Source organism: Leptonotus elevatus, chromosome 11 (assembly GCF_054856555.1).
Source record: "Leptonotus elevatus isolate MCC_2025b chromosome 11, RoL_Lele_1.0, whole genome shotgun sequence".
Taxonomy (NCBI): domain Eukaryota; kingdom Metazoa; phylum Chordata; class Actinopteri; order Syngnathiformes; family Syngnathidae; genus Leptonotus; species Leptonotus elevatus.
The window spans coordinates 20,254,672-20,266,528 of NC_141249.1; the positions used below are offsets into that span (position 1 = coordinate 20,254,672).

Sequence of the window (11,857 nt, forward strand, 5' to 3'; positions counted from 1 at the left end):
ACTGAACAAAAAAGACACGGGTACACAACATTTTGGTCCATTGCTGAGGATTCTAGTGAGCAAATGTTGCTTTCAACATATCAATCTGATCCCGCAGGTGAACGTCCCTACCAGTGCCCCTACTGCGACAAAGCCTTCAGCAAGAACGACGGCCTGAAGATGCACATCCGTACGCACACTCGAGTAAGTCTTGCAGCCCTTCTTCTTCTCCTTTGGCCAGCTGCCGCTATTGTCTTCCCAGATGCGCAACTTCAATGCAACGTCGAACATCTGGATCGTCTCACCGGCATACTCATTACCGACGTGTTGGTAGGATTAAGCGCGGAACATATGCCCAAACTTTTGACTTTAACTATGTGAGCAATTTAGTTTGGATGGCAGAAATCCATGGAGCTGGAAAATCGACAATACAAGTTCAACGAAATTTACGAAATCAGTGATTCTCAATTTGGAACAGTGCAAGGTTTGATTTTTTAATTAAAAAAATATTATTATTATTATTATTATTATTATTATTATTATTATTATTATTATTATTATTATTATTATTATTATTATTATTATTATTATTTTATTATTATTGGGAGGCTTGCCCCAAAACATTTATATCACACTTCTACAGTTGATGTCTTGGAAATATTGTTGACTTTCATTTATGTCGACTATTTATTTGTGATTTTGTGATTTGTTTATTAAACAACATATAAATATAAATACAAGTAGCAGAAAAATAAAGATTTAAAAGAAGAAAAAAAACCCCCTTATACTCTCATCATTATTCACGGTTTACATGTTCAAAAAGGGAGTAGGAAGAAGTTGAAAACGTATCTAGTCCTACCCCTTATTTCATTATTGATACAATAATAGGTTAATATATTTCAATAAAAGAAAAATGTATAAACCTGGTCATGTACACAACTTTAGGAAATGACTATTTTAGCAAATGAATTTTACTTGCAAGATAAATCCAACTGAACTGTTTAGAAATGTACTGAGCTCTTTGAAAAGTAAAACATGTACACGTATGACACCATCTAAAATGTTTCCTCCGTTTATCCTTCAACAACTTTAAACCTATTGAAACTTTTAAAATGTTTGTGTAGGCCTATTGTTTTTGTTTTTTTTGGCTGATCCTAATCATGAATGAAGAGTTTTCCAGGAAGTCTGTTTCTCCCAACTATGGTTGTCCTGTGGCCTCTCCGTGACCCGCCGTCCCGCCACTCGTCGTGATTCACGCTAACTGACTCACCACACATTTACCCCAATAAAGCTTCCTCTGAACCGCAAAAAGTAGCATGTGGATAAATACATGTGGGAAGTCGCTTATACTGTACGTGTTTAGCTTTTATCCATATTGAGGCACGTCCTCGGTGACAAAAACCTCACCATTATATATATATACACACCGGCAGGATATACAAACTTGGGAAAGTAGCCAGACTCGCCGTCTCTGCATTGAGCGGTACGTTGACGTGCTCAAAAGTAGCCAGTGTTTACTCTTTTTGTAAACAGTCGACTCAACAAGGCGACTGTGAACTTTTCATACAAGCGTGTGAATGTAAAGTCAAGTCGCTGAGGAGCAGGAAGGAAAATTCCGCCGTCATTTTGTTCCGGCGTTTGGCATGTGCACTATTTTTCAATGCATTTTGGAGGCTTTCCCGTACAAAGTATATTTAGTTTCCCCTGGAATTCTTTAAAAATTCAACCCCCAAAGCTGTTTTGACTAAGTTAAAGTTACAGTATTTGCATTTTACAAAGTAGTTGAGCAGGCTCTCAAAAACATTTCAAAGGCCAGAGGTGGCAAATGCAAGTCCAGAAAGTAAAAACCCTGCCACAGTTTGGCTTTTAGCCCCAGGTGATAGCTAGCGACCTCCCTAGCTAGGTCTTGGGGTGCGCATTTACTTGCTAGGGCGCTAGCTAGATAGCACCTGGGGCTAAAGCCAAACTGTGGCAGGGTTTTTACTTTCTGGACCTGGATTTGCCACCTCTATCAAAGACCAGTGCTTGAAAACACACAAGAAATCTGCCATTTTGGTTCGAAGCAGCCATTTTAGGGTCATTTTAGCCATTTCTGGGTATCTCTCTTAGACTTTCAGGTTTGTGTAATACGGTCATGAAAATTACATTTAGTGAATGTGAAGGTAAAACTGTTTAATTCTTTACACTCCATTTAATTCTGTGATTACTTTCTTTTTTTTAACATTAAAATACTCAACACTGCTTTTTTTCCCCATATAAAAAAACCAACAATGGTGTTCTTTGGTGTCACGTCATAGTTATCCATTAATGACCGTTCACTCGGCACATTTGTTTGCTTTTTAACGCTGTCCAGATCACACAGGTGTCATTATCGAGCGCACCGCTGATTAGCTTGTAAACGTTCCCCTACTCCCGGCCGCCCGCTCTGTCTTTGCTCACGCTGAAATATTCTCCGGAGCGGTTCAACAGCGCAGACCGATGATTGGTTTGAGCAAATCTAATGACGACTTCAAGCGCAAAAGCTGACAAGCGCTATTTAGCCAAAAATGGAGCCACACCTACGAGCACGCTGCCTGTTATTTGATGATGCATTTCTGAACACTGAAATGTAAACCTCGTAAAAAATAATGTTATTTCAGTAATCATTTTAATAAATACAACCCCAAAAAACAAGATTATTTTGCTGTTGAATGCGTTTTTTAATTCATTCAAACCCAAAAACGTGTAAATATGTTTTAATGCTATGCCCTTCACTCCCCAAAACGTTTTTTAATGCAAGACCATACAGAAGGCTTTGATGCAGCTTATGACATGAAGGGGTGGCTTAAAGCAATGGTAGTTATTACAAAAAATGTCCAACAGGTGGCAGCAGAGTATAAGAGATCAGCTAGGGCCATGTTGCAAAAAACTTTTTTCTCCAGTGTTTTAAACAGGTCTGTGAATAATGATGAAACTTAGCTATATTCTAATGTTGCAAAATGGAAACAGATACAAATATACTTTTTTTCCTGAGGAAAGAAGAGACTCTAATCCTTTTATTGGTAGGCTCCATGTTTTTATAGCAATAGAACTGTGGGCCTTTCCAAAATCTGTCAAAATCTAGTAAAACAGCCGGGAGTGAAGAGGGTGGCTTCAGTGAAAATGGCTAGCAGTGAATGAGTTAATAGTGAAGCAAATTTAACACTGTACAGTATTGTACTGCATGAAAACATATAAAAACAGAATGTGAAAAAATACACTTCCTAACTGCTTCTTTTCTTTTTTTTTTTACTTCATTTGGGCCACGTTTTCAACATCTTTAGCAGCTTCTCCATCTTCTCATGTAAACAGGATTTTCACGCATCCCTGCGATAAACGGAGGTTCAACTATATTTGGCAAGCTCCTTCAGCTATCAACATGAGCACGCATGGCTCAGGGTTACGCTTTGTCCTGTGTATTTGGACACAAAACCACATCAGCGGCGAGTCAGAATGAAACACATTTGGACAACCATGATTACGAGGAGCTTTTTAATAAAGTCGTTTTTTTTTTTTAAACCGGTCGCGTGGCTTTGGCAGCTCGGCGGCGCAGCCAGTAGACGTTTATATTAAAAGGTGCCTCGGCGGGTCAACGGGGGAATCATCCAGCGAAAATGTTTTTGTTTGATTTCAACAGTGACCTGCGTCAACCTCAATTAAAGACAAGCACATGCTGCCATGTGTGTTTAAAACGGCCATGAAAGGAAACTTCCGTATGTAATGAGAAGCTGCGCGGCCGCAAGCTTGTGCGCAATAACAACAAGCCACCAGCCCAAACAAAATTGAAAAGTTTCAAGATGATCCATTCAAATGTGTGCCCAATAAACCACTTAAAAGGAGCTACGTGTAGTAAAAAAAAATAAAAATAAAAAATCTTTATGTGCCTCTTCAATTATCGATTGGCCACTTCCTGTTCGCACGTGGCTTTACAAACGAGGACGCCACGCGAGGAAGTGAGCTTTTTGTCCCTGTAAACAAACAAAGACCCTAAAAAGCTTTGCCTTTTCCATTGGGTCAAAGGTCACCTGGATGAACAGCTGGCTCAGAGTGAAGGTCAACAGGTACAAATGTTGCGTGTTAGCGGGGTCACGATGCATTGTGGGTACTCTAAAAGCCCCACGTCCATGTGCTTCCTGACCCTTGAACTTTAACCTTCTTCTTTTCTTGGCTAAAATAAATTCCATGTGATCAATGCGTTCAAATGCGTGTTTCAAAGCGACCTTTTGCGGCATGCTGTCTGAGGAGAAGACAATCACACGTCTTTTGGTAATATTAATGCATTGATTGTAGATTTGCAAAATCGCAAAGGAAATATTTGCAACTAAAATATCATCAACATTTCTATTCATAACACCCTGATGAATAAAGATAATTCAGTTGGGAGGCAGGGATGGTGATGGAGAATGTATAACTTTTTCTCTTTTCTTATGAGCCCATTTGTCATTTTAATCGAATATTGTAAATGAAAATAACATACATCAATTTAAAGAATTTTCCCGCCATTTTTCACTGTGCCACCATTTTGAATTTCTTGAAAATTGCGAAATTTTTTCGAAAGATACCACCACATAAAACATTTCTTTTATTTACGTTTCCCGGCTCTAATGAAGCCTTGCCTGTTGTATTTCGCTTTCCTGTACACCAGGGGTGCTCAAGTTGGGTCCTCGAGAGCCTCTATCCAGCCTGTTTTCCATGTTTATCTCCACTAACACACCTGATTCATGATCAGGATTGTTATCAGGCTTCTGCAAAGCTTGCTGATTAGCCGATTATTAGATTCAGCTGTGCTGCAGGAGGGAAACATAGAAAACAGGCTGAATAGGGGCTCTCGAGCACCCAACTTGAGCACTCCTGCTGTACTCTCTCAAAATATTTTTGCATTTACTGCCAATTTTCCTTGTGGGCAAATTCAGAGATTTTTTTTAATAAGAATAACAGCCCCTAAACATCCATTTGGTCCAAAGAACTATCTAGAAACAACTAACATGCAAATAGTACAAGTGAAATACATTTTATAGAAATTTCAAAATTTTCAAAAATTTCAAAATGGTGGCACACGGTTAAAAATGGCGGGAAAATTCTGAACATCGATTTTTGTTGTTTATTCATCTTCCATTAACTTAATTTCGTTAGAAATTCCAAACTTTTGCCAAAATGAGGAGAGAGAAAAAAACGACCAATTGACGGCTTGTGAATAAAAAAATTCAAAAGTCAAGACTCTGTATAATATAGAATGATAGTAATAATATTATAATGATATCATATCTTTACGTACAGTAATAGAGTTGTTTTTGTGAAATAAATAAAAGTCCTTCAACTTTTTTCCTTTGGATGAAAAAGTTTGGGCACCCTTGAATTAGATGCACACGGACACACACACACACACACACACACTGCCTTTTGTATCCTGTGTCAGCCGTGCCCCGCCCACCTGATAGCGCTTTTTCCCAGGACCTCAACTTCCTGCATTCACCCCCGTTGCCTTGACAACTGGGCTCTAAACATGCCCAAAGCTCTTGCTATCGCACCCACAGCGACTGAGGGCGCCCGGGACGACAAACAGCGGCGTCCAATCAGGGCTTGGGTGGGCCTTCAGATTTGAGCCACGCCTTGACAAAGGTGAAGAAGCCATCTTAGTACAGGCGAGCTGATACGCGTTCAAATCTCTTACTGTGATTGCGTTGTGGTTCAGGTTGAGTATTTTTTTTCTCCATATTTTTTATATCCCTGTAATAGTATGTTTTTTGTCCTCGCTAGTAAGACAATTCAGCACACTAGTAGAACTTACTAGTAGTACCGGTGCCATGTTAGCATGATGTAATGTTGTGTGTGTGTATGTGCGTTGCAGGAGAAACCATACAAATGCAGCGAGTGCAACAAGGCCTTCAGTCAGAAAAGAGGCCTGGATGAACACATGAGGACGCACACGGGAGAAAAGCCTTTCCAGTGTGACGTGAGTATCCCTCACCTCCACGCTACACGTTGTTAAACGATGCTTGTTTGACAATAACAGGAAGTAGAAACCTACCAAAATAAAACCAGCAAAAGTAGTCTTAACTGTATCAAAGAAGTCTCCTAGGAACCAAACCAAAGTCCTATGTTGACCAAAAGAGTGGATGGTCTATGCAGCTTGTTAGCAGGCTAAGTGTTAGCATGTTAGCATTCACTTGTTAGCATGCTAACTGTTAGATAGGAACTCTGAGCACATCTATTTTGGTAGGGTTGAGACTTTTAGTAAATGTAGTCGTTAGGCTCACGCGGGTTGTTAGCATGCTAATTGTTAGCATGGCAAATGTTAGTAATTCTACTTATGGAGAGTACTTTAGATTGTTAGCATGGATGGGTCATCTGCGAGTGTGCGTGTTCATGTGTTTGTGTGTGTAAGAGAGATGTTCTGGAGCGAGTCCAGATGTGGGGCGGAGCCACAAGTGATAGCGATCTCGCCAGGGCCTGATCTCCAGTAAACACACTGACATGATCACAGGGAGGAATTACAACCCCCCCGCCAAATCGCCCGAACACACACTTTTCTTAAAACAGAGCACATGGAACACAAGTGACAAGCATATGGTGGATAACGTAGTATTTGAGATCTTCCAAAATAAAAGCATATATATATTTTTTTCAATCATATTAGCATCTATCCTTGCAATCTGAATAACACTTTAGCACCTGTCCATTGCGATGTTCACAGATTACCATGGAAGGATCCACACAGGTTGTTAGCACGCTATCTGTTAGCATCTTTACGATTTCCATTTTGTCCCCGCAGGTGTGCGACCTGTCCTTCAGCCTGAAAAAGATGCTGAGTCGCCACAAGTTGACGCACAACCCCAACCGGCCCATGGCCGAGTGCCAGCTGTGCCACAAGAAGTTCACGCGCAACGACTACCTCAAAGTGCACATGGAGAACGTCCACGGAGAGACGGACGGATAGACGGACGTAATGTTTTGAACATGAATTGCTGAATAGGCACCTTTTATACAGATCCAAAATTGTATACTAAAGATGTTTTCAATACGTTTTTCTCAGTGAAAAACCGAGCACCCGTTTAAAGTACAGTGTTTGCTTTTTTGCTTGTTTTTGGTACACCATGCAAATAGATGACGTTTGTTTTTGTTATTTATCATTATTCTGTTTACTGTATCTGCAGTGGCGCTTATTGCTCCGTGGAATGACAGTGATCTAAATCGACTGGATCGTGGAGCGACATCTGTAGCTTGTAATGTATCAACAAAATGGCCGACAATGCTAACTTCCTTAGCATCAGGGTCTCGTGTGTAGACCTTTTGCACCATCATGTCACACATACTTCCGGGTGGCAGGAGACAAACCTTTCACACGCTTCTACTGTCGGACCTTTCGGCAAAATAGCAAATTGAATGAAGAGAGCGTGTGAAGTGTTAGTTGAAAAGATGATGCCAAGTGAGCTAAATTGGGCGGGAACGCCGGCTGTAAGTTCAAAAATACACGTGGGGGAAATTCAGACATAGTTAACATTCTCATCGAGGGACTGATGAATATGGACGTCAAAAATTCATTTTAACTATTTTTTTTTTAGTGTAACATTTTTTTTCCATTTTTGTTAACAAGAGTATGAAAACCTAGATTTTTTTAATGTAAAATCTGTGATTAATCGTGATTTAACTAGTGAAGTCATGCGATTAATTACAAATTTTAATCGCCTGATGCCCCTAATTTTTAATAACCTTTTCTTCAAAAATATATATTTTTAATCATGTTTTTTTTTTAAGAAAAAAATATTACAAATTAGGGCGATTACAATTTTTAAACGTAATTAATCGCATGACTTCACTAGTTAACTCACGATTAATCACAAATTTTATATCTGTTTTAATACAAAACAAAATTCTAGGTTTTTATACTTTTGTTGACAAAAACCAGAAGTAGTTCAAATGAATTTTTTACGTCTATAGCCGTCAATGGCAGTGAATGAGTTAATAGTTCATAAAAGATGAGAAATACTGTAACATGCAGATGCACGTTCTCTGAATCTGCTTCGATGGGATGAGTTGGCTCAATGTTGCACTGAGGAATCAGGAAAAGTGCAACAAAAGATTGCCACCGACATGGATTCATCTGAATGATTTTCCTTTTCAGTATTTATTTCTGCACTTAACTTAAAATGACAAAAATGGAGTTAGCCCATGCGAGTTCAGGTCAACTGAAGTCATTCACTTTTCTGCCACCCAGAAATATCCTGACGCCGATTGTTTACAAACATTATGGAATGGTCGATTGTTTTCTCTGTAAAGTGCAGCTACGTGCAAAATGGTACCGCACAACTTTTCCAAAGTGGACCTCGGTGCCTTGTTTTTGTTGTCCGTATGTATTAGTCATATTTTATTTATATTTGTTCAAATGTGCACACAAGCGAATCGCTGCTAAACGAAAAAAAAAAAAAAGAGACTTAGTATCATGTAATTAACGGTACGTGAAAAGTTCATCATTTTCAAGATATCTTTCATGTTGCAATGCGAACTTGTATTTCATGTGATGTTTTCATGTTTGATGTTTCCTGCGTGGACTTGAGCGGATCCGTTTCTGATACCGCCGTGTAGACGTGCGCCTCTCATGCGCTGAATTTGACGGTGATATAACGTGATGATGTCACATTATAGCATTAAAACGTCCATCCATCCATTATCTGAACCGCTTACCCTCGCGAGGGGGTCCCCGGGCGTGCTGGAGCCTATCCCAGCTCTTTCGGGCAAGTAGGCCGGGTACACCCTGAAATGGTTGCCAGCCAATCACAACAAAAAAATTCACAAAACATTAAAATATAACTTGAAATATTGTGCTATATTCTCATTACTTAATTTGAAATAATGTGCTAATTTTATATATATATATTCAAATAACGTGAAGAACTTCACAAAACATATCTTGAAAATATTTCACGCTATGGAGTGAAAACATTGTATCTTGATTAAACCCTAAACATTTCTTGACAATAACATGTTATATGTGACCTCACTAGTGTAAACATGACATTCTGATGAATATTACATTTGTGGAATATGAGTTATGAAGCAAAATCCAGCCGTTTTCATCCATCTCAGGGGGCGGCCATTTTGCCCCTTTGCTGCCGACTGAAGATGACATCACAGTTGCTCATGGCTCAGGCAACGACTAATCACAGCTCACCTGTTTTCTGAAGCTGAGCTGTGATTGGTTGTTTACCTGCGACCTGCGCAACATTTATGTCATTTTCACGTAAAAGCAATTGGTCAAAATGGCCGCCCCTCAGATGGATAAAATTGGCTGCATTTTGTTTTAATAACTCATATTCCACAAATGATTAATGAGGTTACATATAACATATTAATGTCAAAAAATTCTAATTACAACGTGAAAACATATCATGACATGCCGTGTTAAATTCGCATTATAAACAAGAAATATTTATCATTATAACAACAAAGCTTCCAGGTAATTACGTGACACTGAGCCTCCTTTGTGTTTGTGTGGCAGCCGTTTGCTCGGGTAAACTTGGATGCATTTTCCACTTGAAGTCCCGTTTGATGTTTCTCCTCCCGCCATTCTGATGAGTTCATGTAATGGCATGTTAGCGAGACGCTGATTAAAAGTGTTTGCGTCTTGTCGTTAATCTGCCTTCTATTCCGGGCCGGGCTAATTGAGGCCTTTCATTGGGGCCGAGCGGCGTCACGCTAAGGTGCCTCTGTCATCTGCGCTTCCCAGCAGCCCGTGCGCACTCGCGCCGCATTTAGCTGTGTGAGAAGATGCCCTCTTTGTCAATAAATTGCGGCGGGAGGATTTGTCGCGCGCCGTGTTCTGCTTACGGCACACGGCCGCGTCTGCGTCACCGGGGGATGATGGAAGATGCGGCCGGGTCCGACCTTCATCCCGCCGTCTTGTTCTGAGCCCCAGCTGCTGCGAGCACAATGTCGTATGTGTTTGCTTGTTTGGGACTCCAGTGGAAAGAAAAAACATTCCCACGCACGCCAACAAGTTGTAAAAAGTCTTCCCACAAAAAAGTGTTCGGATGGGGGGGGACAAGGTCAATAGAGTGGAGTGCAATGTGGTGGAGTTTGAATATGCTGGCGTTCAAGTTGGACAGTGTAATAGCATGACTATATAATACAGAGCAGGAAGAAAAAAAGTAGTGCAGTAAAGTGTACCAAAGTATACTTTTGTATAGTAGAGTACAGTGTAGTGCAGTAAATAAATAGTAGTTTCGAACGTCACCATTTCCTTGCGACAAGAAAAACTGTTAGTGAGCATTGAAACTGTTGGCGAATTTGTGACCTTGAACCAACCCTGACGAAAAAATTTTGCCGCTCACTGGGATACAGGCTTAATTTACAGTTTTGGACCGATTCAAACATTCCAACTTCAAACTTTTCAGCTCAAGTTTGAAAAAAATGTCCCCCCAAAATTTCTGAATAAAAGCCAAAATTTAGTTTTTTTGGTATTAATTATAATTTCCCCATTTTTTAAACTATTCTCACAGTTCCAACTTTAAACTGTAAAGCCCACCCTTACATTTTTTTTCAAAATTTCAAAATAAAAGCCAAAATGTAAGTTTCTTTTGTATTAGCTATAATTTCCCTTTTTTTTTTTTGGCCGATTCTCACAGTTCCAATTTTAAACTGTTCAACTCATCCCTACCATAATTTTGCTTTTCAAAATTTTCAAAATAAAAGCTAACATTTATTTATATTTGCTTTCTTCTTCTATTGCCACACGTTTTGACCGATTCAAACCATTCCAACTGTTCAGTTCATTACTACAATTTTCTTTTTCAAAATTTTGAAATACATTTTTGTTGTTACCTTAAATTTCCAAAACTTTTGTAATATTTTTTTTTTAACAATTGTCACCATTCAAAATGAAAGCCAACATTTTGGTTTTTGTCTGTCAGTGTAATTGCCACGAACCAGGTCAAGTACCGACGGACCTCTCAATCTGTCACTAACGGACGCCCGTTTTGTTGATGAATGACGGACGGTCCATCAGTTGTGGTTAATATAAAATGACGGACTGATGATTACAGTTTGGTTTGGCTTGAGAAAATGATGTACCAGCAACATTTTGTAAATTACCCACCTCTGATAATTACAGAGGATTCCACATCATTCCATATGATTTTACATATAGTTTAATCCTGTTCCATATAATTCCATGTCCTTTAATATCTCTCCACACTATTCCACATTGTTCAGTATCATTTCATATCAATATCATTCCATTATATTCCAAAGCATTCCACATCGTTCGACATGCTTCTGGAATTTTGCTTTCACACACAATTTCGAGAGAAATAGCATTTTTTGGTGTAAAGTAGTACAGTAAGCATACGAGTGTAAGTTATTGTTATGCCCACTGTTACCGTTCCCACTTTTGCGTCTGTCTTTGGCAACGTGTGATTTTCTCTTGGGACTTTCCCAGCCGGTGGCGACGTCGTCCGCTTGCCTCGCTCGTCTCGTCCTCCGCTTCACTCAAACCTTTTGCATCGTGCATGCGTGCGTGTGCGTGCCTTTAATTGCACGTTTTGAGGGGAAAGCTCACTTTTCCCGCCCCCCAGCCCTCGCGTGCGCCCCATCCACTTTCCACAGATTGTCATTACGCCAATTTACAGCCAAGCGCCGGCACGCACAACAGACGCCACACAAACAGCAGCAGCAGGTGGTGCTGTGGCAACGGGTAAATGCACCCGAGGCCAAGGGGGTTCAAAGGTCATTTATTATGTGCAGAGGTCAAATATTATGTGAGCTTCGTGGATAGGTTAATATGCAGTTTGTGCGTGAAAAGCATGTCGTCATAGCAACAGACAGCAAACGCGTCAGTTTGGGCTCAAGGTTCGACGACGACGCT

General features: G+C 39.9%; 1 protein-coding gene across 2 annotated transcripts in view; it reads left to right on the top strand.

Moving 5' to 3' along the window:
* Positions 1–10,511, top strand: part of prdm5 (PR domain containing 5) — a 35,115-nt gene extending 24,604 nt beyond the window's left edge. For both annotated transcript variants that reach the window (XM_086088491.1, XM_086088492.1), the window contains 3 exons: positions 98–183; positions 5,846–5,950; positions 6,770–10,511. In XM_086088491.1, coding sequence (XP_085944617.1) covers positions 98–183; positions 5,846–5,950; positions 6,770–6,934 — 356 coding nt within the window. In that variant the 3' untranslated portion in view covers positions 6,935–10,511. The remainder of the gene's footprint in view (positions 1–97; positions 184–5,845; positions 5,951–6,769) is intronic.
* Positions 10,512–11,857: the final 1,346 nt, after the last annotated feature.